Source organism: Arachis hypogaea, chromosome 1, assembly GCF_003086295.3.
Source record: "Arachis hypogaea cultivar Tifrunner chromosome 1, arahy.Tifrunner.gnm2.J5K5, whole genome shotgun sequence".
NCBI classification, from domain to species: Eukaryota; Viridiplantae; Streptophyta; class Magnoliopsida; order Fabales; family Fabaceae; genus Arachis; species Arachis hypogaea.
The window spans coordinates 62,220,242-62,246,424 of NC_092036.1; the positions used below are offsets into that span (position 1 = coordinate 62,220,242).

At 40.3% G+C, this 26,183-nt stretch overlaps 1 protein-coding gene and 1 non-coding gene across 2 annotated transcripts in view; both read right to left on the reverse strand.

The window, feature by feature from the left end:
* Nucleotides 1-786: 786 nt before the first annotated feature.
* LOC112717297 (small nucleolar RNA R71) lies at nucleotides 787-890 on the reverse strand. Its single transcript, XR_003160615.1, has one exon. It is a non-coding gene; the product is annotated as a small nucleolar RNA R71 (small nucleolar RNA).
* A 19,962-nt stretch (nucleotides 891-20,852) lies between these two features.
* Nucleotides 20,853-26,183, reverse strand: part of LOC112732017 (uncharacterized) — a 41,917-nt gene continuing 36,586 nt past the window's right edge. The window contains exons 4-12 of the mRNA XM_025780907.2: nucleotides 25,059-25,175; nucleotides 24,262-24,357; nucleotides 22,683-22,838; nucleotides 22,472-22,597; nucleotides 22,304-22,366; nucleotides 21,848-21,897; nucleotides 21,640-21,744; nucleotides 21,247-21,344; nucleotides 20,853-21,171 (exon numbers count right to left, since the gene is read on the reverse strand). Coding sequence (XP_025636692.1) covers nucleotides 21,329-21,344; nucleotides 21,640-21,744; nucleotides 21,848-21,897; nucleotides 22,304-22,366; nucleotides 22,472-22,597; nucleotides 22,683-22,838; nucleotides 24,262-24,357; nucleotides 25,059-25,175 — 729 coding nt within the window. The 3' untranslated portion in view covers nucleotides 20,853-21,171; nucleotides 21,247-21,328. The remainder of the gene's footprint in view (nucleotides 21,172-21,246; nucleotides 21,345-21,639; nucleotides 21,745-21,847; nucleotides 21,898-22,303; nucleotides 22,367-22,471; nucleotides 22,598-22,682; nucleotides 22,839-24,261; nucleotides 24,358-25,058; nucleotides 25,176-26,183) is intronic.

Genomic DNA, 26,183 nt, shown 5'->3' on the forward strand with positions numbered 1-26,183 from the left:
TATCTAGTCATTTACCTTCAGTTTATTTAGTTTCTTCCTCACCCCTATCCCCTCGTTATTTTCTTTTTTTCTTTGAATTTACTTACAATTCTGCTCACTAACCCACAACTGTTTGATAAATTACACCACCCATACTAACAATCACTCTAACAAGAATAATCACTTCATTTTATCTCTTGCTGTGTGCTCTATTAGTTGTATGACAGGGAAAAGAGGTAGAGCTTCAACTTCCTTTGATTCAGAACCTGAGAGGACCTCCATAGATCAATGAGGGAAGCAAGAGGGAAAAGAGTTGTTGGTGCTGAGGAAGAGGAAGAGTACTTTGAAACAAACATGGAGGAGAATTTGGAAAACAATCATGAAGGAGAAGCTCACAACCATGCCAGAGAAGGCCCTGCAAATCATGCTGGGCAAGAGAGGAGAGTTCTAGGCTCTAACATCAATCCAAATCCAGGAAACTATGGAAGTAGCATCCAAAAGCCCACCATACATGCCAACAACTTTGAATTAAAACCCCAGCTCATCACCTTTGTTCAGAACAACTGCTCATTTGGAGGAAGTACCCAAGAAGACCCCAATCAACATCAAACCACCTTCCTGAGAATATGTGACACTGTGAAGTCTAATAGAGTTCATCCATATGTCTATAGGCTGCTTTTGTTCCCTTTTTCACTCAGGGACAAAGCATCCAAGTGGTTGGAGTCATTTTTGAAGGAGAGCTTAACAAATTGGGAAGACGTGGTGAACAAATTTTTGGTTAGATTCTACCCTCCTCAGAGAATTAACAGGCTGAGAGCTGAGGTGCAAACTTTCAGGCAATAAGATGGTGAGACTCTCTATGAGGCATGGGAGAGATTCAAGGACTTAACAAGAAGATGCCCACCAGACATGTTCAATGAATGGGTTCAACTTCACATTTTCTATGAAGGCCTTTCTTATGAGTCAAAGAAGGCTGTAGACCATTCATCAGGAAGATCTCTAAACAAGAAGAAAACCGTTGAAGAAGCCACAGATGTCATTGAGACGGTAGCTGAGAATGACTACTTCTATGCTTCTGAAAGAAGCAACACTTGAGGAGTAATGGAGCTGAATCACATGGATGCATTGCTGGCTTAAAATAAGATGATCACCAAGCAGCTAGCAGATCTCACCAAGAAGGTGGAAGAAAACCAAGTTGCAACAGTCATCACTTCATCACATACTCAAGAAAGAGTGAATACAGGGGAAGAAGGTGACTGGAAACAAGCCAATTATGTTGGAAACTCACCTAGACAAATCCATGATCCATATTCCAAAACTTACAACTCTGGATGGAGAAATCACCCTAACTTTGGGTGGGGAAATCAACAAGACCAAGCCAAGACCAGAGACGATACAACCACAATCCCAACAACAATACAACTCACCAACATACCTCACAGAGATCTTATCAACACCCACCTAACCACCCTTCTCAACCACCCAATCTCAACCCACCATCACTAACTGAGGATAGACTTTCCAAGATTGAGACTCTACTTGAAGACATATGTAGAGAAGTCCATGATGCGTGAGCATCTTTTCTATCTTTTCCTAGTGAATTTGCATCTAATATGTTGAGTTTAATAAAGAATTAATTATATTTTAGCCACTATGGATGCTATTTTGAGTTTTGTGCAATTTTATTTATTTTAGGTAGCAATCGACTGGATTTGATGGAGTTTCTGTAACTCAAGATTTAAAGGAGATAACAGCGAGGAGCGACGCGTACGCGTGACTGACGCGTACGCGTGATTTGGAGCTTTCCATGGTGACGCGTGCGCGTGACTAACGCGTATGCGTGATTTGAAGATTTGCACAGTGACGCGTGCGCATGACCAACGCGTCCGCGTGACTCGCAGAAAAGACCATCGACGCGTACGCGTCAGCGACGCGTACGCGTGACATGCGTCACGTGTAGAAAACGTAGAAAACGTTTAGGGGTGAATTCTGGGCCCCATTTTAGCACCCAAGTTAGGCGCAAATCCAGTGAAGCCAAGTGGTTCCCACATTACAAGACGCGGAGTAGTTAGTTAATTTTGATTTAAATTCAAATTTGATTTTAAAATAGGAAAAGATATTATCTTAATTTTAAATATTAGATTTTAAAATTAATTAGGATTAGTTATAAAAAGGGGAGACTACTCTTCTATTAGGTACATTACATTAGGGGGATTCCATTAGGGAATTCTATATAGATTTACATCTCACATTCCATGAGCAACTAATCCTCCATTGTTAAGGTTAGAAGCTCTGTCTATTTGTATGGATTGATTTTATTGCTTTTTCTATTTTAGTTTATGTTTTGGATTTTTATTTAAGAATTGTTTTCGCTCTTTATTTTATGAATTTGGGTGGAATGGAAGTATGACCCTCTTTCTATTTGAGTTCTTGTAAAACTTGGAAAAGCTCTTTACTTGAACAATAGCTTGAAAACAATTTCTCCTAAATTTTAATTATCTGGAATTAACGGGATACGTGACATATAATCCTTTTATTTTTGGGTAATTAGAGTTTTTGTGGCATATAAACTGGAATTTGATCATGTAGCTTCTAATTGGAATTAATTGACCAAGGAATTGGCAGTTAATGAATTTTAGAGGAGACTAGAAAGGTCTAAGGAATTAGGGTCTAGTCACATATAGTTTGCCATAAATTAAATTCTACATAATTAAAATAGTTAGTAAGAAAAGTAAATCCAGAAAAATAGATAACTCTAAAACCTTAACTGTTTTCTCAATATTTTATTCCCAATTTATTTAATTGTCTATACTTTTGATATTTTGAATTCGAACTTAAACCTTTTGAACATCTCAAAACCAATTTCTGCTTGCCTAACTAAGCCTATCAAACACTATTGTTGCTTGATCCATCAATCCTCGTGGGATCGACCGTTACTCACGTAAGGTATTACTTGGTACGACCTGGTGCACTTGCCGGTTAGTAGTGTGGGTTATAAAATACCACACCAGTCCACGACAACAAGGTGTTTAAGGATGAAGTGCGAGCTAATATCAAGAACCAAGGGGAAACCGTCAAGAGACTGGAGTCCCAAGTAGTGTATCTATCTCAACAGTTTCCCGAACCCATTGATGATTTTCCCAGTGACACAAAGAAGAATCCAAGAGGAGAAGCAAAGAAAGTAAGGTGGAAAGAATGCAAGATGATCACCACAAGTGATGAAAGGAGTGTGGAGGAAGTAGACACACAAACAGAACACCTCCAAGATAGTCCAAAGGAAAATCATGAGAAAGAAACCATGCACCCCAACCCACACATAGGGAGGAGTTAAAGAAAGGGGAGATCCTGAACCCATATGCACCCTTTCCCCAAAGGCTCAAAGGTGGTGTAGCAAGGAGAATGTATTCAAGATTCCTCGATATGTTTGCATCTCTTGATGTAAATATACCATTCATTAAAGCCCTTCAGCAAATGCCCTCCTACATCAAATACATAAAGGAACTTCTGGCCAAAAAGAGCTCATTGAAGGGTGGACAAACAATAAAGATGAACAGGGAGTGCAGTGCCCTCATTCAAACAGAGCCACCTATAAAGAAGAAGGATCCAGGGAGTTTCCACATTTCCTGTGCTATAGGAGAGACAATGATTTATAAGGGGCTCTGTAACCTGGGAGCAAGTATCAACCTAATGCCTCTATCCCTCATGAAAAAGCTCCAAATCAATGAGCTAACACCCACAGATGTAATCATCAAATTGGCTGACAAAACTCAAAAGCAGGCAATAGGAGTGGTTGAAAACGTGTTAGTGAAGGTTGGGAACTACTTCCTGCCTACAAACTTTGTTATCCTGGAAATGGAAGAGAATCCCATCCATCCCATTATCCTGGGAAGGCTATTCTTAGCCACAGCTAGGGCACTTATAGATGTGAAGCGAGGAGAGCTAGTATTGAGGATACACGATGAACAGCTCACTTTCAGTGTTTTCAAACCCTCACAAGAAGTAGATCATGATAACAAAAAGTCAGAGGAAGAGCACAATAAAGGATTGATAGAAGAGGCAAGCATGGGAGCACAAGTACCACACCTGAAAATCCCCATTGGTGACAACCAATGTGATCAGAAGGAGCAACACCCAAGTGTAATCCAAAAGGAACCAGACCCACCAGAGTCATATGAGACAAGCAACAAAACTTTTCTCAAAGAGAAAACCACAAGTAGCAAAGTGACATCAAGGGACACAAGAAAAAAAGTCCCAAGGGGATGGAAAAACAAGAAAATCCCTACAGAAGATTTCTCTCCAGGAGATGAAGTGATCTCTGCCTACTTTCCATCTATACCACCTCATCTCCTCACTATTCCATCTCAGCTGCCTCTAGTATACACCATCAACAAAGTCTTTTCCTTAGAACATGTGGAACTTCTTAACAAAGCTAATGGAAACAGGTTCACTGCAAGGGGGGAAGATTTGAAGCACTATCAACCACCTGATAAACGAAATTTTGCATGTCAATTTAGAATTCAATGAGGAATATGATCGTGAGTATAGTCTAATCGACACTTAAACTTCGCACCAAACAATCCTACAATCTATAACCGAGAGTACTAGTCTCCCGAGTCGTCCTCCCTTGGAATTGCTAGAGTGTGCACCTTATTGATTAGAAAGCCTTGTTATGATCATTTGAAGGTTTTAGCAAAATAGAAAACAAACAATCAATCCTTAGAATACTTGGCTTAGGGTTGGCATTAGAAATTCTATCCTTATAGTTCTTTCAATGATGACAACAATTAGGCCTTGCCTCATTTAGTTAACCCCTAGGCATAGAGGAAAGTCAAATGAGAGTAATCAACTTGAGTCACAAGTCCTAGCTTTACCTTATGGAATTCTAGCTTTAGTGTACTCCAAGTCAATTAGCAATCCCTAATTCTAAATCAACAATTGACACAACTATTCAACTTCTCCTAATGGCCTAAACCCTATGCCAAGTAAGAAACTTTTACTCCATGACTAGTGTTGGCATTTCATCAAATATTTGGTGAGCAAGAGTGAAAGCCATGGTAAAATTGAGAAGAAAGTAGAATTGAAAGTATTTCAACACAAGGAACTAACAACAATTAACAAAGAACAACAATGGAAATGAGATTCTAAAGGAATTGATTAAATCCAAAACTAAAAAATTGAATCTAAGATCTATGAGAATTGAGCAAGTACAAACACTAATTGAGATTGGAGAAGAAGATCTATGACATGAACAAAATGAATTGAGAATTGCAATGGATCTCACCAAAGAGTGAATGAAAATTCAGAAATTGGATGAAGATGAACCCTAGTGAGAGCTTTGAATCTCTCTCCTTCTCCACAAGTGTAACTAACTATCTCCAAAAATATCTAGAATCTAGAAAATGAGCTAAAAAATCCTTAACCCTTGTTCCCTTGGTCTTCTTAAGCTTTTCCCGCTAGAGCACTTCCCCAAAATGGGATTCCCAACTGCCTCCACGCCCAAGTCACGTGGCTCTTTAAAAAAAAATCCATATTCGAACATCGGCGCGCACGCGCCATGTACGCGTGCGCGCCCACGGGCATCTTGTAATGTGCGCGGAGGCGTAATGTACGCGTGCGCGCCACCGGAGATCATGGCCTAGCCGCTACGCAAGCCGGCTCGTGGCTTGGCGCTTGGCTTCGACTTCTAACTGCTCGATCCGCGCGGACGCGTCAAGTGCGCGCACGCGCCCATGCCGAGATTTCCAAAGTTCAATTCTCATGCTCCCTTCCTTTGCACCCGTCCTTCTTCTCTCTTCCGGTCCGTCCCTGCCCTATATTCTGAAACCACTTAACACACAGGTCACGGCATCGAGTGGCACCAAGAGAAGATTAGAAATGTATCTAATTTAGTGCAAAATAAGCATGTTTTCATTCATGAGGCAAAATTAGGAAAGGAACACAAAGTCTTGTATTTTCATATAGAAAGCGTGTGGAATTATTGATAAAACCCCTGAAATCAACACAAGATAAACCCTCAAAATGGGGTATATCAACCTCCCAACACTTAGATTCTAGCATGTCCTCATGCGTGGAGAAATGCAAAAGAAACACAAAAGACCGAGGGATCATAAAGGTATAAGACTCATGAAGTGCAACCTACTTATATGAATGCAACTATGACTAGCGCTATTATCTACTTAGTTAGGAACAAATCGACCTTCCTAAGATATATGCAAGCATATAGGGTCCGATGGTGGTCAAATATAGGACTTACCAATTTTATGCGTCAAATGCAATATATGCGACTTTGCATGAGGAACGCTCGTGAGAGCCGGGAATCAAGGAATTGAGCATCGAACCCTCACCGGAAGTGTTTGCACTCTAGTCGCTCAAGTGTTTAGGGTTGATTCTCTCAATTCTCTCCTAATCATTCTTTCTAAGATTTGTTTTTCTTCTAACAATCAACAAATATTTCATGCATGCATACATATATCATGAGGTCTTTTCTTTGGTTGTAATGGGGCTAGGGTCAAGGTAGGATGCATATTTGGTCAAGTGAGCTTGAAATTTGAATCTTTGATAGGCTTAGACTTCCCTCCTAACCTGTGACATCCTATACAATTAAGTTCTAACCTAACTACCCATTTTTCACCTTTTCACATACTCATGTATCTCTTTTCATTTCACAACACTCATGCATTGATTTTATTGAGTTACACTTTGCTTTAAGGCATTTTGTCCCCTTTTATTTCTTTCTTTTTCTTTTCTTTTTTTTTCTCTTTTTTTTTTCTTTTGTTTTTCTCATTTTTTTCTTTTTTTCTTTCTATATACAAAAGCATCAATGCATAAGGTCTATACATTTGATCAATACATGAGTATGTACCCAATTCCCAATATTTCAATAACAATACAAAACTACCCTTTTATTCATCCAATGTCCCACGATTCCCACACTTGAATGATACTCACGCACACTAGCCTAAGCTAATCAAAGATCCAAATAAGGACTTTTATTGTTTTCTGCCTTAAGGCTTGTAATGTGCTAAATTAAAGAACCAAGTGGGTTAATCGTAGGCTCAAAGTTGGCTAACAAAGGAAGATAAAAGGTAGGGCCGTTGGGGTAAGTGAGCTAATGAAATGATGGCCCCAATCATATAAATGCATGAATACACAAAATAATGGATATAAAGAATCAAACAAATCAAGGATCACACTCATAGAGAGAGAACAATTGCACACAAGAAGGATAGTAGGTGACTATAAGATGTAGCCACAAAACAAGGCTCAAAGCTCACTAGCTTGTGTTCTTAACTCAAAATCCATGATCCAAAATATAATTCTTCATGCAAATTTGGCATCAAAATTGTTTAAAATTGGCAATGCCACGGTTGCCCCAAAGTATTGGTTTTCTAAGAAAGAGTTTCATTGTTCCAACCAAGTAAATTTATCATGCAAATGGTGTCAATTAAGACCTAATCATGCAACCTATCCTAATTACAAAGGAGATCAAAGAACAAGAATTTATTCGGGTGTTACCTACGGAGATTGGTCGGCCGACCTCCCCACACTTAAAACTTAGCACGGTCCTCCGTGCTATAGGTTAGGCGCAATGGGTGGTCGAGTCCCGAGTGTCCCTCATCTCCAATGTCATCGCTGTCTCCGCCTGAAGTTACGGTGGATGTGGAGATATCTGGTTCCTCCATAGGTGGGGTGACTCCGCTTAGAAGTTTCTTCACATGAGCGTATCGGTGTTGGTTACGCCTCTCATAACGGTCTAACTTCTTGTGCAGGTCTTCAAGGCGTTGGGTGGCTAATTTTTGTGGTGTGGATGATGTGGTAGTGTTGCGAGTTGGTGTGGGTAGTCCAATGTCCTTGGTGAATTCCGGAGGCTTGAGGCACCTCTTGGTCGGAATAACATCGCCCTTGACCGGAATCGAGGTTCTCCTATCCTTAGCCTCTCGGTGGACGCCGGCCAATGCAACTAATTCGGTTACCATAGCGGGGAATGGTAGGTTTCCCTTGGCATGAATGTGCCCCATGGATTGGCGAATGGCATGCGAAATGTCGACCGGTTTCTCGGTTAAGATGCACCATATCAATAATGCAAGCTCGGCGGTAATGGATGACCCATGGGTGCTCGAGAGCACGTAGTGAGCTAGAATTTGGGCCCATGCCGTGGCTTCTTGAGTGAGGTAGCGGGCATTGAAACCCTTTGGCCGTTGCTTTATGGTCCCCGAATCCAACATGCGTCGGGTAAAGCAATTACGCGGAGGATCGCGCTCCAATCGAACGCACGGTCATCGCATGCAGTCAAGAATTCTTGGTAGGCATCATATCCATCCGACAACGGCCCAATTCCAAGGACTTCTCGGATGGTTTCCACTGTGACTGACACTTGCTTCCGGCGTACAAATATTGATGTGAGAAGGGGTGAGTGGTAGTTGGAATAGAATTCCACCACCCATGAGAGATTGGCCTCCTTTGGTTGCCTCAAGAGGAACCTCCATTGTCTCCAGTCAATGTGTGACATCACTATCGGAGTGAGGTGAGTCGGTAGAACTAGAAGAGGCTCTGGGTGATAATTCCGTTCAATCATTCTTGAGTAAACAAGTTCGCAGTAGCGGTTAGGGAACTTATTTGAATCTTTTGGAGGGTTGTCCTTCTCTAGAACATCGACGGGGCCCTTAGCCTTTTTTAGGAGTGGCTTGGCCGTTAGTTCTTGGTGCGCTCTATTGGAAGCTGGCTTCTTCGGGGCTTTCCCTTTGTTTCGTTTGATTACCATCCTGTGATAGCAAAGAAAGGGGATAACATCAACCCAAAGAAGCGTAATTGAATGCGATTATGCAAATGAAGAGTAGTGCCATAAGAGTATGGGTATCATTGTTACATGACGGCTGCAACACGTAACTAGGATAACATGTGATGAGCAAGGCGAATCATTTGCAAGTGGTGCAAGGGTGGTTTAAGCATGCAAGTAAAAAGCATGAGAGGCATACACCCTCAAATACCAAAGTGGGAGTCAATTTATGAAAAGGTGAGTGGATGGATTGGGAAAATGTGGGGATGCACCCAAAAGTGGTTAGTTAAGAGGCAATTAGTCAAAATGAGCTCAAAACTCAAGTATGCCTTTTCTCAAACACTTGGCGTGCATCCTTTTTGCAGTATGTAATTAAATGCAGGTGAAAGCAATGTAACAATCCACAATCTATTATTAATGATTACAGTGCACAGTGGGTGTAAGAAAATCAAGCAACACATCTCATCTATCAATGCAAGAGAATGTAGGACCCAAATGCCTATGAAGAGTTAAATGGAAAAAACGAAAACACCCCAAAGAAGTAGCTAAAAAGATCTAGGAGAAAAGAAAGGGACTACCTAAAACAAATTGAAATTGTAGATTAAGAATCAAAAAGAGAGAAGTAGAGCAAGGGGGGAGCTTAGTAAAGTACCTTGAGAGAGATGGAAATGGGTATGGGAGAGCAGGTTGGAAAGTGGAATGATGGAGGATGGGGGAACAATGTAGGGGCCACCGGAAGTAGATGGTCGGAGATGGTTGGAAGGAAGGAGAAAGTGTAAGAGGGAGAGGGGTAGTAGAGGGGGTGAGAAGAAGAAAAGGGGAAAAAGAATGAAGGGGGCAAGTGTGTTCTTATTGAATTTGGCGTCGAGCACCCATGCGTGCGCGCTTGGTGCGCGCTCGCGCAAATAAGCGAGGTGCAGTGGGGGCGCGCGCGCGCACGTTGCGCGCAGGCACCCATGCGCTTGTGCTAGTAGCACAAGGGTGGCTTAGAGTTGGCACAACTCTTTGGATGCAGTACCAGAAGTTGGCTGCAGGGCTATTGGCGCGCGCGCACGGTGCTCGTGCGCGGCAATGCGGTTATGCCCCAGGCATGAGATAGGCCTGGGGTGGGCCTAACTCTCTGTGAAGTGGCCTAGAGGGGGGTGCAGGACGAGGGACGCGTGCGCGGCCTAGGCATGCGCGCGCACATCGTGTTGCGAGCATATGGACACGTGCGCGCCAGGTGCGCGCACGCGGCAGAGGTGGTGGGCTGGTGGCTTAGTGCAAGCCTGAGAGTGGCCTAACTCTCTGGAATATGTGCCAGGAGTTCACAAGGGTAATCGGCGCGCGTGCACACGGTGCGCTAGCGCGTCGATCTTCAGATTTGTGATAGCGTGCGTACGCGCCATGTGCGCGCACGCGTGGTTGGCCTGTGCCTCAAGCATGGGGCTGGCATAGGGTGGGCTCAACTCTCTGGAAAATGTATAGAGGGTTGTTTTCGTCGATCCATGCATCCGCGCACATTGCGCGTCCGCGCGGATGGTCGACAAATGCTTCAAGGACGCGCGCGCGCCAGGTGCGCGCACGCGCAGAGGGGTGCCTTTTCCAAAATTTTGCATGGTTTTGCACCACTTATGGCATTCCAACCCTCTAAACAACCACCTAAGCACTATAGAAGGGTGTTTTAACTTGACACTACCAAATGAACTCAACAAATGAAGCAAAATTAGAATTGAAATCTAACTACAACTACTTCTATTACCTAGGTACCAATCATGAAATCAAGTGTTAAGCAAGTGTCAATCAAGAAATGATGCAATGGTTATGTACAAAGGAAGATCTTACCATGGTGGGGTGTCTCCCACCTAGCACTTTTGTTTACCGTCCTTAAGTTGGACTTCTACTAGCTCAAAGTTCTTGTTCAAGAGAGGCATCCCTCAAGAGGAATACTTCAAATTCCTTGGAGTTCCTTCTTTTCTCACCATGGTACAATTTGAGACGGTGCCCATTTACCTTGAAAATGTCCGGACTTGATGGGTGGCGCAAGTGGTAGACCCCAAAAGGTTCTACTTTCTCCACTTGGTATGGTCCATCCCACCTTGATCTAAGCTTTCCGGGTAGTAATTTTAACCTTGAGTTGTAAAGAAGGACTAGGTCACCGGGTCAGAATTCCCTTCTCCTAATGTTCTTATCATGGATGGCTTTCATCTTTTCCTTGTAAAGTCTAGAGTTGTCATAAGCTTCTAATCTTAAGCATTCCAATTCTGCTAATTGAAGTCCCTCTAATCTTAAGTCTAGAGTTGAACATTTCTACCATTTTGGGGTCGAGTTCTATGTGTTTTTTAGCTTTCTTTGCGAGTGTTGGAAATGGGAGTGGGTAAGCAGTTTCTTTTTCCAAGGTTCTCTTGGCCTTGGGGGTCTCCTTTGTTGGTTGAGTTTCATCCACAGCTATGACTTGTGGTGTCTCCTCTTCCACTACCTCTTCCATATCTATTCTCTCCTCCTCTTGGGCGATTGTGATAGGATTTGAGTCTTTTGCTCCCTTCTCCTTTAATTGTGTTCCAGATCTAAGGGTGATGGCATTGATGCCCCCCTTAGGATTTGGTTGAGGTTAAGAGGGAATGACGCTTTGGATTGGGGGTTGAGGAGTGGGGTTTGATGGTGTATCCATTCGTGCAAGAAGGGCTTGTAGTGTAGAGGTGAGGCCGGTGAGGCCGGAAGCAAGTGTGTTTTGTAGTTCCTTTTGGCCTTGGATGATGGTCCGGAGTGTTTTGTCTTGGTTGGAGGGGGTGGTTGCATATGTAAGTTGAGGGGTTTGTGATTGGTTGGGTGGTGGTCTTTGATGTGGTGGTTGGTATGTTTGGTAATTTCTTTGTGGGTTTTGTTGGTTGTATGGTTGATTTTGTTGGTTGTATGGTGGCCGGTTTTGTGAGAAATTTTGTGAGTTGTTGTTCCATCTTTGACCTTCTCCGTTGTTGTTGTTGTCTCTATTCCCTTGTTGATGATTGTCTCTCCAATTTTGATTATGATACCCACTCCCTTGATTGTAGCTTCCTCCTTGATAAGGGTGCCCTTGGTTAGAATTACCGCCTTGGTAGTACCCTTGATTTGGGCGGTCATAGAAATTATGGGTAGCCGCCAAGGTGTTGTCTTCTTGAAGGCTTGGGCACTCATCCGTGTAGTGAGAATAGCAAGAACAAATGCCACACACTTTTTGAGGGACCAATTGTTGGTTGTGTTGTTGAGGGGGTGGGGGTTGTTGTTGGTATGATTGAGGTTGTTGTTGGTTCAATTGGAGTTGCCTCAAGATGGATGTCATTTCGCTCAAGGATTGAGTTAGAGCGGTGGTCTCACTACTAGTTGATACCTCATTCACGGTTCTCGGGCGGTTGACTTTTCGTCTCATATGTTGATTGGATTCGGCTAAGTCAATGATAAGTTGCCATGCCTCCTCCGCTGTTTTGTATTTAGACAAAGAACCATTGCTAGAGGTGTCCAAGAGAGTTCTATCTTGTTCTCGCATCCCTTGACATATGTATCCAAGCAATACTTGAGTGTCAAGCATGTGATTAGGGCATGTGTCTAGTAGCTTACGAAACCGTTCCCAATACTCGTATAGCGGTTCCGTTTCACCTTGCACGATACAAGACATTTCCTTCCTTAGCCTATCCATCTTCTCCGGAGGCAAGAATTTATCCAAGAATCCTCTTCTAAGTAAGTCCCAATCAGAGGTGACTTCACTAGATAGAGTGTAGAACCATTCTTTCGCCTTGTCCTCAAGAGAGAAAGGGAAAGCAAACAACCATATAGCAACTTCATCGGATCCTTCCCGTCTAGTGGTCGAGCATATACGATGAAAGTCCTTGAGATGTCGAATAGGGTCTTGTGCGGGAAGCCCATGAAACTTAGGTAGGAGGTTGATCAAAGCGGTCTTCAATTCAAAGTTTGCATTCAAGTTGGGGTGAGTTACATGAAGGGGTTGAAGGACATAATCCGGTGCACCTGCTTCCTTGATGGTAACTCTCCTCGGAGCATCCATGGTATTAATACCTAAAATGAAAAAAGAGTTGTTAGTGATGTTAATGGAAGTATGACTAATGCCTTCTTTGAGTGACGGTTCAATGTTCACTTTTAGTAAGGTGGTTGAGGTGGTGAAGACCTCTTCACCTTTCCCAAACTTTAGCCGCCTCCTAGCTTGTCTAATATGAAACAAAGTTCGTTCTATTTCCGGATCAAAAGAGGCTAAGCTCGGATTCGGTTGTGAACGCGTCATGCAATGAAGGGGAAGTGAGATTCATGGTAACGATGAGGGGTTAATCACTTGAACAAATTACAATGAAATGTAACTATGTACATATATACACATTCATTCCAAACAATAACATGGCACACTAAGCAAAGTCCCCGGCAACGGCGCCATTTTGATAAACGAAATTTTGCATGTCGATTTAGAATTCAATGAGGAATATGATCGTGAGTATAGTCTAATCGACACTTAAACTTCACACCAATCAATCCTACAATCTATAACAGAGAGTACTAGTCTCCCGAGTCGTCCTCCCTTGGAATTGCTAGAGTGTGCACCTTATTGATTAGAAAGCCTTGTTATGATCATTTGAAGGTTTTAGCAAAATAGAAAACAAACAATCAATCCTTAGAAGACTTGGCTTAGGGTTGGCATTAGAAATTCTATCCTTATAGTTCTTTCAATGATGACAACAATTAGGCCTTGCCTCATTTAGTTAACCCCTAGGCATAGAGGAAAGTCAAATGAGAGTAATCAACTTGAGTCACAAGTCCTAGCTTTACCTTATGGAAATCTAGCTTTAGTGTACTCCAAGTCAATTAGCAATCCCTAATTTTAAATCTAACAATTGACACAACTATTCAACTTCTCCTAATGACCCAAAACCTATGCCAAGTAAGAAACTTTTACTCCATGACTAGTGTTGGCATTTCATCAAATATTTGGTGAGCAAGAGTGAAAGCCATGGTAAAATTGAGAAGAAAGTAGAATTGAAAGTATTTCAACACAAGGAACTAACAACAACTAACAAAGAACAACAATGGAAATGAGATTCTAAAGGAATTGATTAAATCCAAAACTAAAAAATTGAATCCAAGATCTATGAGAATTGAGCAAGTACAAACACTAATTGAGATTGGAGAAGAAGATCTATGACATGAACAAAATGAATTGAGAATTGCAATGGATCTCACCAAAGAGTGAATGAAAATTCAGAAATTGGATGAAGATGAACCCTAGTGAGAGCTTTGAATCTCTCTCCTTCTCCACAAGTGTAACTAACTATCTCCAAAAATATCTAGAATCTAGAAAATGAGCTAAAAAATCCTTAACCCTTGTTCCCTTGGTCTTCTTAAGCTTTTCCCGCCAGGGCACTTCCCCAAAATGGGATTCCCAACTGCCTCCACGCCCAAGTCACGTGGCTCTTTAAAAAAAAATCCATATTCGAACATCGGCGCGCACGCGCCATGTACGCGTGCGCGCCCACGGGCATCTTGTAATGTGCGCGGAGGCGTAATGTACGTGTGCGCACCACCGGAGATCATGGCCTAGCCGCTACGCAAGCCGGCTCGTGGCTTAGCTCTTGGCTTCGACTTCTAACTGCTCGATCCGTGCAGACGCGTCAAGTGCGCGCACGCGCCCATGCCGAGATTTCCAAAGTTCAATTCTCATGCTCCCTTCCTTTGCACCCGTCCTTCTTCTCTCTTTCGGTCCGTCCCTGCCCTATATTCTGAAACCACTTAACACACAGGTCACGACATCGAGTGGCACCAAGAGAAGATTAGAAATGTATCTAATTTAGTGCAAAATAAGCATGTTTTCATTCATGAGACAAAATTAGGAAAGGAACACAAAGTCTTGTATTTTCATATAGAAAGCGTGTGGAATTATTGATAAAACCCCTGAAATCAACATAAGATAAACCCTCAAAATGGGGTATATCACCACCCTAACAAAGGCCAAACGTCAAGCTAATGACGCTAAAGAAGCGCTTCATGGGAGGCAACCTATGTTCTATACCCTCTCTCTTTAATCTCTAATAGTAGTAATAAAGCAAAGTTCATGGATTTTAAATCAACCTCGACAAACAATATAAGAATCCATACATGCAACATATAGTACATGATAAGTTTGGTGTTCAAAGCACACCAAGAGGGGTTGAACACACTTCATGATATGAGATTCTTTTCAAATCTTGTTGCACCATATGATCACAAACAAGTTTGGTGTTACCAACATTGCATGCATGGGAAATTGATTGGTTGGTTGATTTGCATCCATGAAAAGCATTTAGTATTTTCTAAAAAAAAAACAAAAGAAAAGGATTTAACAGTAGCTATTTCATACTTTAATTTTTCCCACCAAAAATTCAATTGACTTGTTGCATTCCCTTTTGTCTTGTATAGGAAATGAAAAAGGGTATTGGTGGTACTTGATAGGACAACCAAAGAAGGGAGATTCGGCAACTATACCAAGAGAACTACACACTTGTCTTCAAGGAGAGTATCTTGGGAAGAGTTGGCATGCAACATTGGGAGTTGGATAGCCTTGGAGACCAAACCAAGACCCTCATAAAAGAGGTGATCCTTGTGCTCATCCAATGCCAAGCCCCAACCCTCCATTACTAAGCAACACCATCAATCCACACCCTTCAAACACCCATCATCTTTCTATATAAATGATCCCCATTCTACAACCTCTCCGTACACACTTATTATTCTCATTCATCTCCCTTCCTTCTCTCGAACACACACACAAGTCTCCTGCATGGCATCATCAAGCTCCAAGAGGCGAAAAGGGAAGGAAACCATAGAGCAGCCTCCTTTTGATGAAAAGAAATTTAGAACCTTTTACCATGCACTACAATTTGGGTGGATGGCTGATAAAGAAGTCATATATGAGTTAGGCTTTTAAGTCACAAAAAATGAGTGCCCCAAAATCACAGAGAAGGTGGAAAAACGTCGATGGGAGCTCCTCACCAATCCGATTACAAGGATGAACGCAACTCTAGTAAGAGATTTTTATGCAAATGTGGTTAGACATGATAAGGCAGATGAATCCTATACAAGTTTCGTGAGAGGAATAATGGTGGATTTTAGTCCCATGAGCATCATAAGAGTGCTAAAGCTGCGAACCATACCCTTTGCAGAAGAGAGCTATCACTCAAGAATAGATAACAACCCCAACCACGACCAAATTATGAAAGACATCTGTGTGCAGGGAGCATATTAGGACAGAGACCCCCATGGGAAGCCCAGATTTATAAAGAGAGGAGATCTCCTTCCTGAGGCTAAGGGGTGGTTCGAAATTGTAAGGAGATCCATCCTCCCAGCTGGAAACAACTCAGAGGTAAACCTTAAGAGAGCAACAATGGTGCAATGCATAATGAAGGGAGGAGAAATCCAGGTTCATGAACTCATAGCCCAGGGTATTCGAAAGTTGGCTGAGAAGAGTGATTCTGGAGGAAGGTTAGGCTACCCCAGCATTATTCTCCGTCTTTGCAACAAGGCTGGGGTGGTGTTCGAAGATGGAAACCCCGAGTGGATAAAAGTTGGCCTTCCAATTACTTTTTGTCGGATGCATGCTGCTGCACCTCCCCTACCTCAACGAAGACTAAGAAAGAGGCCAGCCCATCGAGTTGAGGAAGGACAACATCCACAGGAGCAAGCCCCATCCACCTTAGACATGCACCAATTACAAGAGACTATTGATACTTTGTCAAGGCAATACATGGAAAATCAAGGGGCACAAAAAGAGCTTTAAATGAAAATAATAGACTGCCAAGAAGAATCACTCTGTAGATGGATGAATCAGCAAGGGGAGTGGCAAAAACAATTGATGGTACATCAATTGGAACAAGGGAGACAATAGAGTGAGTCCTTCCATAACCTAAACCAAAAGCAAGATCAACAACAAGAAGCCATTCAAAAGCTAATCAACATCCAAGCACATCATGGTGCACACATTCATGAGATGCATAGGAAACAAAGAGAACAGGGAGATCTTTTTGATGAATACAGAGCATTTTCGGAAAGGGGTTTACATGAGTGAAACTGGATATCATGTAAACACCCAAGCCAGGCTTGGGTACTTAGTCAGATAACTACCTGTATTACATCCTGGGATCACAAAATATGAGGACGTAAAGGATGAATTAGCACAAGTGGAACGAGAAAGGGCCGAAACGAGTCATGAATCAGTGAGGAAGGCACTAGAAGATTGGAAAATAGCCAGAATGAATCGGATGAAAGGAAGCACAAGTGGACATAAAGAAGACAAGGAAGCAAAAGAACATGAGCATCACCATGATTAAAAGGTAGTGGAGTTCCCTCTTTGTTTTATCTCTTTCAAGCTTTAAAATAAGGAAAATCATGTATGAAATAGAACATGCCTCCATGAGTAGTTTAAGATTTTCAATCCTGCATTTAAGGTTTTCATTGCTTAGGTCTATGCTCACTAGTCTAATGCCCCTAGTGTTCATAGTCATCTTGCCTATATGTATGCTTGTCCTTTAAGCCAATCAAAAAGAAAATGTTATGAAAAGAGCAAGAGTAAAGTTATCTGTTGAAGTGAATTTTGAATGTTTGTGGTAGGGTGATTAATTAGCTAAGTTGGTTCACCAACAAGGTAGGAAGGCAACTATCTATCATGAATCCTATGCTTGAAACACATCCTATGAGACTAACCAAATAATGAAATCCTAATAAGAAAAGAGAAAGAGCAATAAAAGTGAAAAGGAAAGAAAAACAATGAGAAATAATGCTAGGCACCAAGGGTTTGAATATTGAGGCATGTGTCTGTGGTGTTCATGTGCAAAGGATATGCTTGGATGAATAAGCTCTTAGGGGTGCCTTATCACCTGGTAACTTGGGTTAACTAATCCGGGATTATCAGCTAAAAGTCCACTATCAAGAGTAACCTTTGCTACAGAACACTTAGCAACCCAAAGAGGTGCTGGACACCAAGGTCTCAAGAAAGAAAAAATAACAAACCATGTGCCTGTGATGTGTATATATGGGGGAAAGAGACTTGAGGGAGTAAGTCCTTAGGGGTGCCTTAACACCTAGCACCTTGAACCAACTGGTTCGGGAGTGTTGGCTGAAAGCTTATCTTAAAGAGTCGCCCTCTTACAGAGCACTTAGCACAAAAAAAAAAGGGATGCAATAAATCCTGAAAGGGAAAGGAGTATCAATAATTAGGAAGTCTCAAAGGATGCAATCAAACAAGTGTTCAAGGACATGATAAAGACCTGAAACCCAGTAAAGGAATGAACCTAAGTTGCTATGCATGAAACCCCATAAACCAGGAATTTGACTTCTATCATAATTATTTGTTCATCTTGTTCTTTCATTCATTCTTCCTATATTTCAGAACTTGCTTAGGGACAATCAAGCTTTAAGTTTGGTGTTGTGATGCCAAGGCATCTAGGCCAGTTTTACTGACCTTTTCTTTACTATTTTAGGGTAGTTTCATGCATTTTCTTAGTAAATAAGGCAAGTTTTGGATGAAAATACACTTACACCTTGATTCAAGCAACTATTGTGAATTTTACATGATTTCATGAGGATTTTGCAAGGATTGAATGACAAATTGATGATGCATAATCTCATGACTTGGGCTAGAGCTTTGATGCACTTTATCTGCTTGATTTCAGGACAAAGGAAGCAAGGAAGAACCACATTAGTTGCCACGTTAATCTAATTAACGTGACCACTAACGTGGAATGGGAATGAGCTTGTAACGTTAATAAGAAAGGTGGTCGCCAATAACGCATGCGAAGCCATCATAAGCCCACGTTAATTGCCACGTTAACTACATTAACGTGGTAGTTAACGTGGAGATAAAGGGAGCTCCAGCATTAGTGGTAAACGTGAACACCACTAATGCTACAAAGTGGCAATTGGCCACGTTAAGAGTCACGTTAACTTAGTTAACGTGAACTCCGACGTGGAAGAAAAGACAATGCCAACGTTAGTGACACTCATCTTTGTCACTAACGTTGGATCAAGCTAACATTGTCCACGTTAGTGAAAGTTAACAAGGAGCTAAGATTGATGAATGATGAGCGGATAATTTATACGCTTTTTGGCATTGTTTTTAGTATGTTTTTAGTATGTTTTAGTTAGTTTTTATTATAATTTTTATTAGTTTTTAGTTAAAATTCACTTTTCTAGACTTTACTATGAGTTTGTGTGTTTTTCTGTGATTTCAGGTATTTTCTAGCTGAAATTGAGGGACCTGAGCAAAAATCTGATTCAGAGGTTGAAAAGGACTGTAGATGTTGTTGGATTCTGACCTCCCTGAACTCGAAGTGGATTTTCTGGAGCTACAGAAGCCCAATTGGCCCGCTCTCAACGGCGTTGGAAAGTAGACATCCTGGGCTTTCCAGCAATGTATAATAGTCCATACTTTGCCCAGATTTGATGGCCCAAACTGGCGTTCCAAATCAGCTCAAAACTGCCCAGCGTTAAACGCGGGAACTGGCACAAGAATGGGAGTTAAACACCCAAACTGGCACAAAAGCTAGCGTTTAACTCCAAGAAAAGTCTCTACACATGAAAGCTTCAATGCTCAGCCCAAGCACACACCAAGTGGGCCCGGAAGTGGATTTTTATGTAATTTACTCATTTCTGTAAACCCTAGGCTACTAGTTCTCTACAAATAGGACCTTTTACTATTGTATTTTCATCTTGGTTCTTCTGGTTCCCTCTCTGGGGCCGAAGCCAATGATCACTTTTATCACTTATGTATTTTCAACGGTGGAGTTTCTACACACCATAGATTAAAGTGTGGAGCTCTGCTGTACCTCGAGTATTAATGCAATTTACTATTGTTCTTTTATTCAATTCAGCTTATTCTTGTTCTAAGATATTCATTTGCACCCAAGAACATGATAAATGTGATGATTATGTGACACTCATCATCATTCTCACTTATGAACGAGTTCCTGACAACCACTTCTGTTCTACAAGCAAACAAGGCTTGAATGTTTATCTCTTGGATCCCTTGATCGGAATCTTCGTGGTATAAGCTAGAATTGATGGCGGCATTCAAGAGAATCCGGAAGGTCTAAACCTTGTCTGTGGTATTTTGAGTAGGATTCAATGATTGAATGACTGTGACGAGCTTGAAACTCCTGAAGGCTGGGCGTTAGTGACAGACGCAAAAGAATCAATGTATTCTATTCCAACCTGATTGAGAACCGACAGATGATTAGCCGCGCCGTGACAGGGTGCGTTGAACATTTTCACTGACAGGACGAGATTGTAGCCACTAACAACGGTGATGCCCAACATACAGCTTGCCATGGAAAGGAGTAAGAAGGATTGGATGAAGACAGTAGGAAAGCAGAGAGACGGAAGGGACAAAGCATCTCCATTCGCTTATCTGAAGTTCTCACCAATGAATTACATAAGTATCTCTATCTTTACTTTATGCTTTATTCATATATCATCCACCACTACAAGAAAAACACCCATTCAGGTACACTTAAAAAGTGTAGCTAAAAGTGAAAAAAAAATGATGCCTTAGGCTATGGCTATGCTTTTTGGGCTACAGCTACACTTTTTGGGGTGATTCCTATTCGGTCGTTGCCTATTCTCAAAGGCTACGCTTTTCTGCACCAAAGGCTACGCTTTTGGCGCTTGGGAATAGGCTACGCTTTTCAAGTGATGCTGTTCAGGACCAAAGGCTACGCTTTTCAGCTTTCATTCTTCCAGAATAGGCTACGCTTTTCAACGCTACTGCATCACTTATAAAGCGTAGCCCCATTGTATACCATAGCTACTTTTTATAAGCGTAACCTTAGGTCCCTATTTTTTTTGGGTATACTATAGCTACTATATATAAGTGTAGCCTTAGGTCTCTTTTTTTGTATATATATTAATACAACATAATGTATAATAATTCTGCATTTTTATTTAACTGAGTTGAATATTATAAAATAAAAATAAATATATAATTATACTAAATAATTTCTTTAAATAATAAAAATAATCTTTCAACAAAATATATTTCATTATTAAATTCATTAAAATATACTATCACTAAAATTAATTACTACAACATGAAATATTTCATTAAATTCACAAATTCACGAAATGAAATCTTTATAGCCTCTTTCACTAATCAATAATCATTGTACACGTTTACTTTGTAATGCAAATAAAATGAGATCATACTATGAGAAAAGAAAAAAAAACAATCTTATAACACTTAAACTCTATGGACATTCCATATAAAAAAAAAAAAAGAAAATTGATACACATTACATAAGAAACTTGGTCCTTACACTAATCCTTGATAAATGTATTTATCAACATGTTTTGGTTCATTCCTCATTCAATATCACATACAAATCTATTCTTCTTGCTGCATCACTTCTTCTGCCTTCTCTCTAGTCTCTCCATATCTAATTTAACACAACCAAAGATATTTGTTACTCTACCTTTCTACTTATAACTAATTTTTTCAAACTGAAACTAACCTATTTAAGAGGCACTTGTGACAAAATTTGATGACACAAGACTTCCTATTTTTTACATTCTTGCACATAGTAGCAAAGTGTCTCATCTTTTTTCAGCACTATAAACATTACAAAATTAAGATTAGAAACCAAAAAAATAACAAACAATTCTTTTTCTTACCATAGTGAACATGCAGAAATTTGTCATCAAAACCAAGGATCTACAAAACCTGTTCTCCACTGTCCAGGATCTACAAAACCAAGGTTACATAAATTTTAATGGAAGTCACCATTTTTAGGTTTTGGAGACTTCAATATTTGGCACAAGTTGAATGTGTAATGATGTTAATAAAGTTTAATTATTTGAGATTCAGTATATGGTAAATTAATGAAGCACTTGAATAGAGTCCAAACCAGTTGTTCTCCTTCTTTTGCAGTATTTTCTGTGATGCAGTTGTGAAGAGGCTCCACATGTTGGGTATCGTCGAGTTGAACACCAATAAAATACTGTACTTCTCTCTGTTGGACCGAGTAAAAAAAAGTGCTTATCCATCCAAAAAAAAATTTGTGTGGCAAAATATTAAAAGAGCTAACTTCTTCACTTGATTATGATAAGTTATACCTTCTGGTCACGCATAGGTTGCATATGGAACAAGTTCCAGAATTTTTTACCTGATGAGTTGAGCAGAAAAAGCTTCAATAGCAATAATAGAAATAATAACTGCATAGATCATTAACCTGACAAAACTGTTTGTACAAAATTAGTCTATCCAATTCAGTAGCCAATATTATAACTATAGAAATAGAGATCATTAACCTGATCAGTACTTTCTTTTACCCAGTTTCAGTTACAATCTCTCTAGTGCATAGCAATACAAGGAGTAAGAAAAAGATGGTCATACCGTCATACCATATTTCGCAATATCTACTCATGCATCCACTCCCAAAAGCTACTAAATAAAAAGACAGTGAAATTATATATATAATGGTAAGTTCTGGTAAAAGTATAAAATCTCTCTTCAAACATAGTTCTTGAATCTTGACTCTCATTTTTGTAGTTCAAGCTACAAGGGCTAACCTCAGTATACAGTTTCTCTAGAATGACAAGGGCATTTCGATGATAGGCTCTCTCAGCATCAACCTATCAAATGGGAGAACAAATGAGAAATGAAACACAAGGCTCTCTCAATTTTCAACACATAGGCCATAATGGTTAAGCAGCAGAATTAGCTGGAATAAACTTAACGGAAACACTATTAACACAATGGCGTTCATCAGTGGGTGTCTTGAACCCCTCTCCTTTGAAAACATGACCCAAATGGCCACCACATGCTGCACAAGTTATCTCAGTCCTCCTCCCATATGGGTCTGGCTGAAAGTGGTTTATTCAATCAATGTTAGCAAAGGAAAAAAAAGAGAGATGAATATCCAAATATTGAATAAGAAAAAGAACTCACTGAGCGATTGATGGCACCAAGTAAACCCTCAAAGAAAGCAGGCCAACCATAACCAGAGTCAAATTTAGTGGAAGACTTGTAAAGAGGAGTTGCACACCCAGCACAGTTGTAAACTCCTTCTTCATAGAACTTGTTATATTCCCAGTACCCTTCAATCTGCATAAGTTCCCATTGCAGTCACATATTCTTAAATCTCAACTCAACTCAAATTTGTCGCATATCATAGAAAATTTAGTGAATGCATAGAACTCTGACAGGACCTAGAAAATCCCAACCATCTAAAAGATGCCAATTAAATATATAAATAAGTTGAAATGCTGCTTTACCGTCACAAGCACTTGATGGATCTCTGTCTAAATCAGCAAGCTTCTGAAAGAAGAAGCTATTGAAAAAGTATATTATTGAAGTTGCAAAAATTACAACACTGGCATACATATTGCTCACTCTTACAAAGATTTGCCCTCCTTCCTTTCCTAGGTAATTGATAAGATACGGAGATAACACATATGCATGTAGAAATGACAAAGAAAGGGGGAGAAAACCAATTTTTGAATAATACAAGTAGTACATACTCATTAAAATTATAGCAACATTATAACTTCTATTATCATGCTTAATATAAAAGTCAATGATAGTATCATTAATGAATGTCTCTGGCTGTAAAAGCTTGACATCTCTCTTACTAATAGAAACAGCATTAGGTTCCCCCTTTGGAAAAATAACTTCATCAAAAGCCTTTTCAAAATTGCAGTACGTGATATCACAGTAAAAGTCAAGTCATTCCTCTTAAAAATCATCATCTTGCACTGATAACAATAACCATTGCTAAAAAAGCAAACAAAAATAAATTTAAGTCAAGATTTTAAATCCCAGACCAAGCTTCATGCAGTGATCTGCTAAATCAAGCTTAGAATTCAACCTAAAAGTGTTTAACAATTAATTCATGCTCCATAATGTGCACTAAGAGAAAAATATCATCGAAGCAAGCAATTCTATCAACACAAGCAACATTAATATCCAATTCCAATGCAATCTCTATTGGATTTATTTTCTGAATTGAAGTCATGTGAGCATATATAGAATTAAAGTGATTGATCATCACCAAAAACAAATCCCATAAGGTCACTATATACCTTCAAAACCTAATTTGCAGTGCCTAAACTTTTGTTCTGGACTTAAAGAACAAGGAGGAAGAAAGTATTGTCTCCACTGCACTTTTTAACCTACCCTGATGTCAATCTTTACCGCGACTGAGATTTTAAAACTTGAAAAATATAAGACTATTGGCACTAAAAATAAATCAAAGCTCATAAAAAATACCAAAAAGAAAACATAAACACAAGAATCAAAAGAAGACATTAGAAACAAAATATAACCTGCATTACTTTTTACATCTTAGATCCAGGGATATTCTTATCAAACAAATAAGTAACAAAACAAAACATTAGAAATCAATTTTCTCAAAATGGTTTCACACAAGAGTATAGTCAATACATAAACCTCCGCATTACAAGTAATGTTTCACTATTCAACATATAATCAGGCAAAAAACAAGGGAAGAGGAAAAATAGAAGCTTACCAGAGACGAAGGGAGCCAGAGCAGAAAGCGGCAAGTAAGGTTGCGCTGGCAGAGATGATGAAGTAATAGAATAATAGAATATAGCAAGAGCAGCACCTTGTAATGACCAAATGCCACTTCTTTAGAATAATCCATCATCAATGAAACAGAGTTCCAATAAAAGTCCATCGAATTCAACCACCATAACATAGAACAAACTAATTTCTCATTTGAAACACCACCAAATAAAAAGAATGGAAAAATTAAAATCAAATAAAATAAACTACTCCATAAATCAATTAGTTTTTCCCTTGATAATGAAGAATAATTGGGAAACATCAAAACCAAAAACAAATTAAAAATAGAACATGATGCTTCTTAATTAAAAAACAAATAATCGCAGAACCTCCCCTAATCAGAACAAATTCAACACAACAACAACAAGGATCAGTAACAAATTCAACTCAGCTTAATTATCCAGCAACAAATTCTACTTCCAGCAACAACCACATTTATGATATGTTCAGCATCAAATTCAACTTACAGCTGACAACAAATTCTACTTCTAGAATTCTAGCAACAAATTCAGCTATGATAACTATGATAACTTTCAGGCAGCAACAAAAACTTAAACTATGATAACTTTCAGGCAGCAACAAAAAACCTTCAATTCTCCAAATATGATTTACAGCAGATTAACATTAGCTAAATCATAATTTCAGCAACAAACTCAACTTTGAGCAATAAATTCAAGATGTACTAATAATTTACAGCAATAAAATTGAAAGAGAAATAACAGAGCTGAAGATGAAACTCACATAGGCAGAGAGACGAAGCAAGCGTTGATGGAAGACCCGAGCCGAAGCTAAAACCCTAAACCCAGACTCAGGGCCGAGGAAGCGTTGATGGCCGAAGCAGGAAGGCGAGCTTACGAACTATGATAGAGCGTGACAGAGCTTGAGCAGCGATGACCTTGAAGCGGCGACGCGAGCTCGAGGCGGCGACGAGCTTGAGGCGACGACGTGAGCTTGAGGCGGCGACGAGCTTAAGGCGGCGACAGAGCTTGAGGCCGTGACAAGCTTGAGGGGGCGAACAGAGCTTGAGGCGGCGACGAGCTTGAGGGGGCGACCAAAGCTTAAGCGGCGACGAGCCTGAGGGGGCGACCAAAGCTTGAGGAGCCGGCGACGGGCTTGAGGGACAGAGTGACGAGAGAAGAGAGAGGTGAGATGGGTTCTGATTCAAGGTTAGGGCACCACGCAAAGAGGGTAAGTGAGGGAGAGAGTGTAGTATGTGATTTGGTGAAAAGGAAACAAAAAATTACTAAGTGTTTGTGAGTTGTGTTAAATTTTTTTGCGCTAGATACATTAGGCATCACTTTTAAAATGCACCCAAAACTTAATAAATAGGCTACCGTCTAAAAGCGTCTCCTTTGATACGAAAAGTGAACCTATAGATATCAACCTACAGCTACGCTTTATAAGTGATTTCTATAATACCTAAGGCTACACTTTTTAAATGATGCCACAATTGTGTATCCTTTTCTCTTATAAAAAGGCAACACGGAGAAAAGCGTAGCCTATTCATAGAATAGGCTACGCTTTTCAAATGTAGCTTAAAAAAGTATGGCTGAATGGGTATTTTTCTTGTAGTGCACAACCATTTGAATCTGCCTGACTGAGATTTACAAGATGACCATAGCTTGTTTCATACCAACAATCTCCGTGGGATCGACCCTTACTCGCGTAAGGTTTATTACTTGGACGACCCAGTGCACTTGCTGGTTAGTTGTGCGAAGTTGTGATAAATAGTTGAGATTGCAATTGAGCGTACCACGTTGATGGCGCCATTGATGATCACAATTTCGTGCTCCAAGTTTTTGGCGCCGTTGCCGGGGATTGTTGAGTTTGGACAACTGACGGTTCATCTTGTTGCTTAGATTAGGT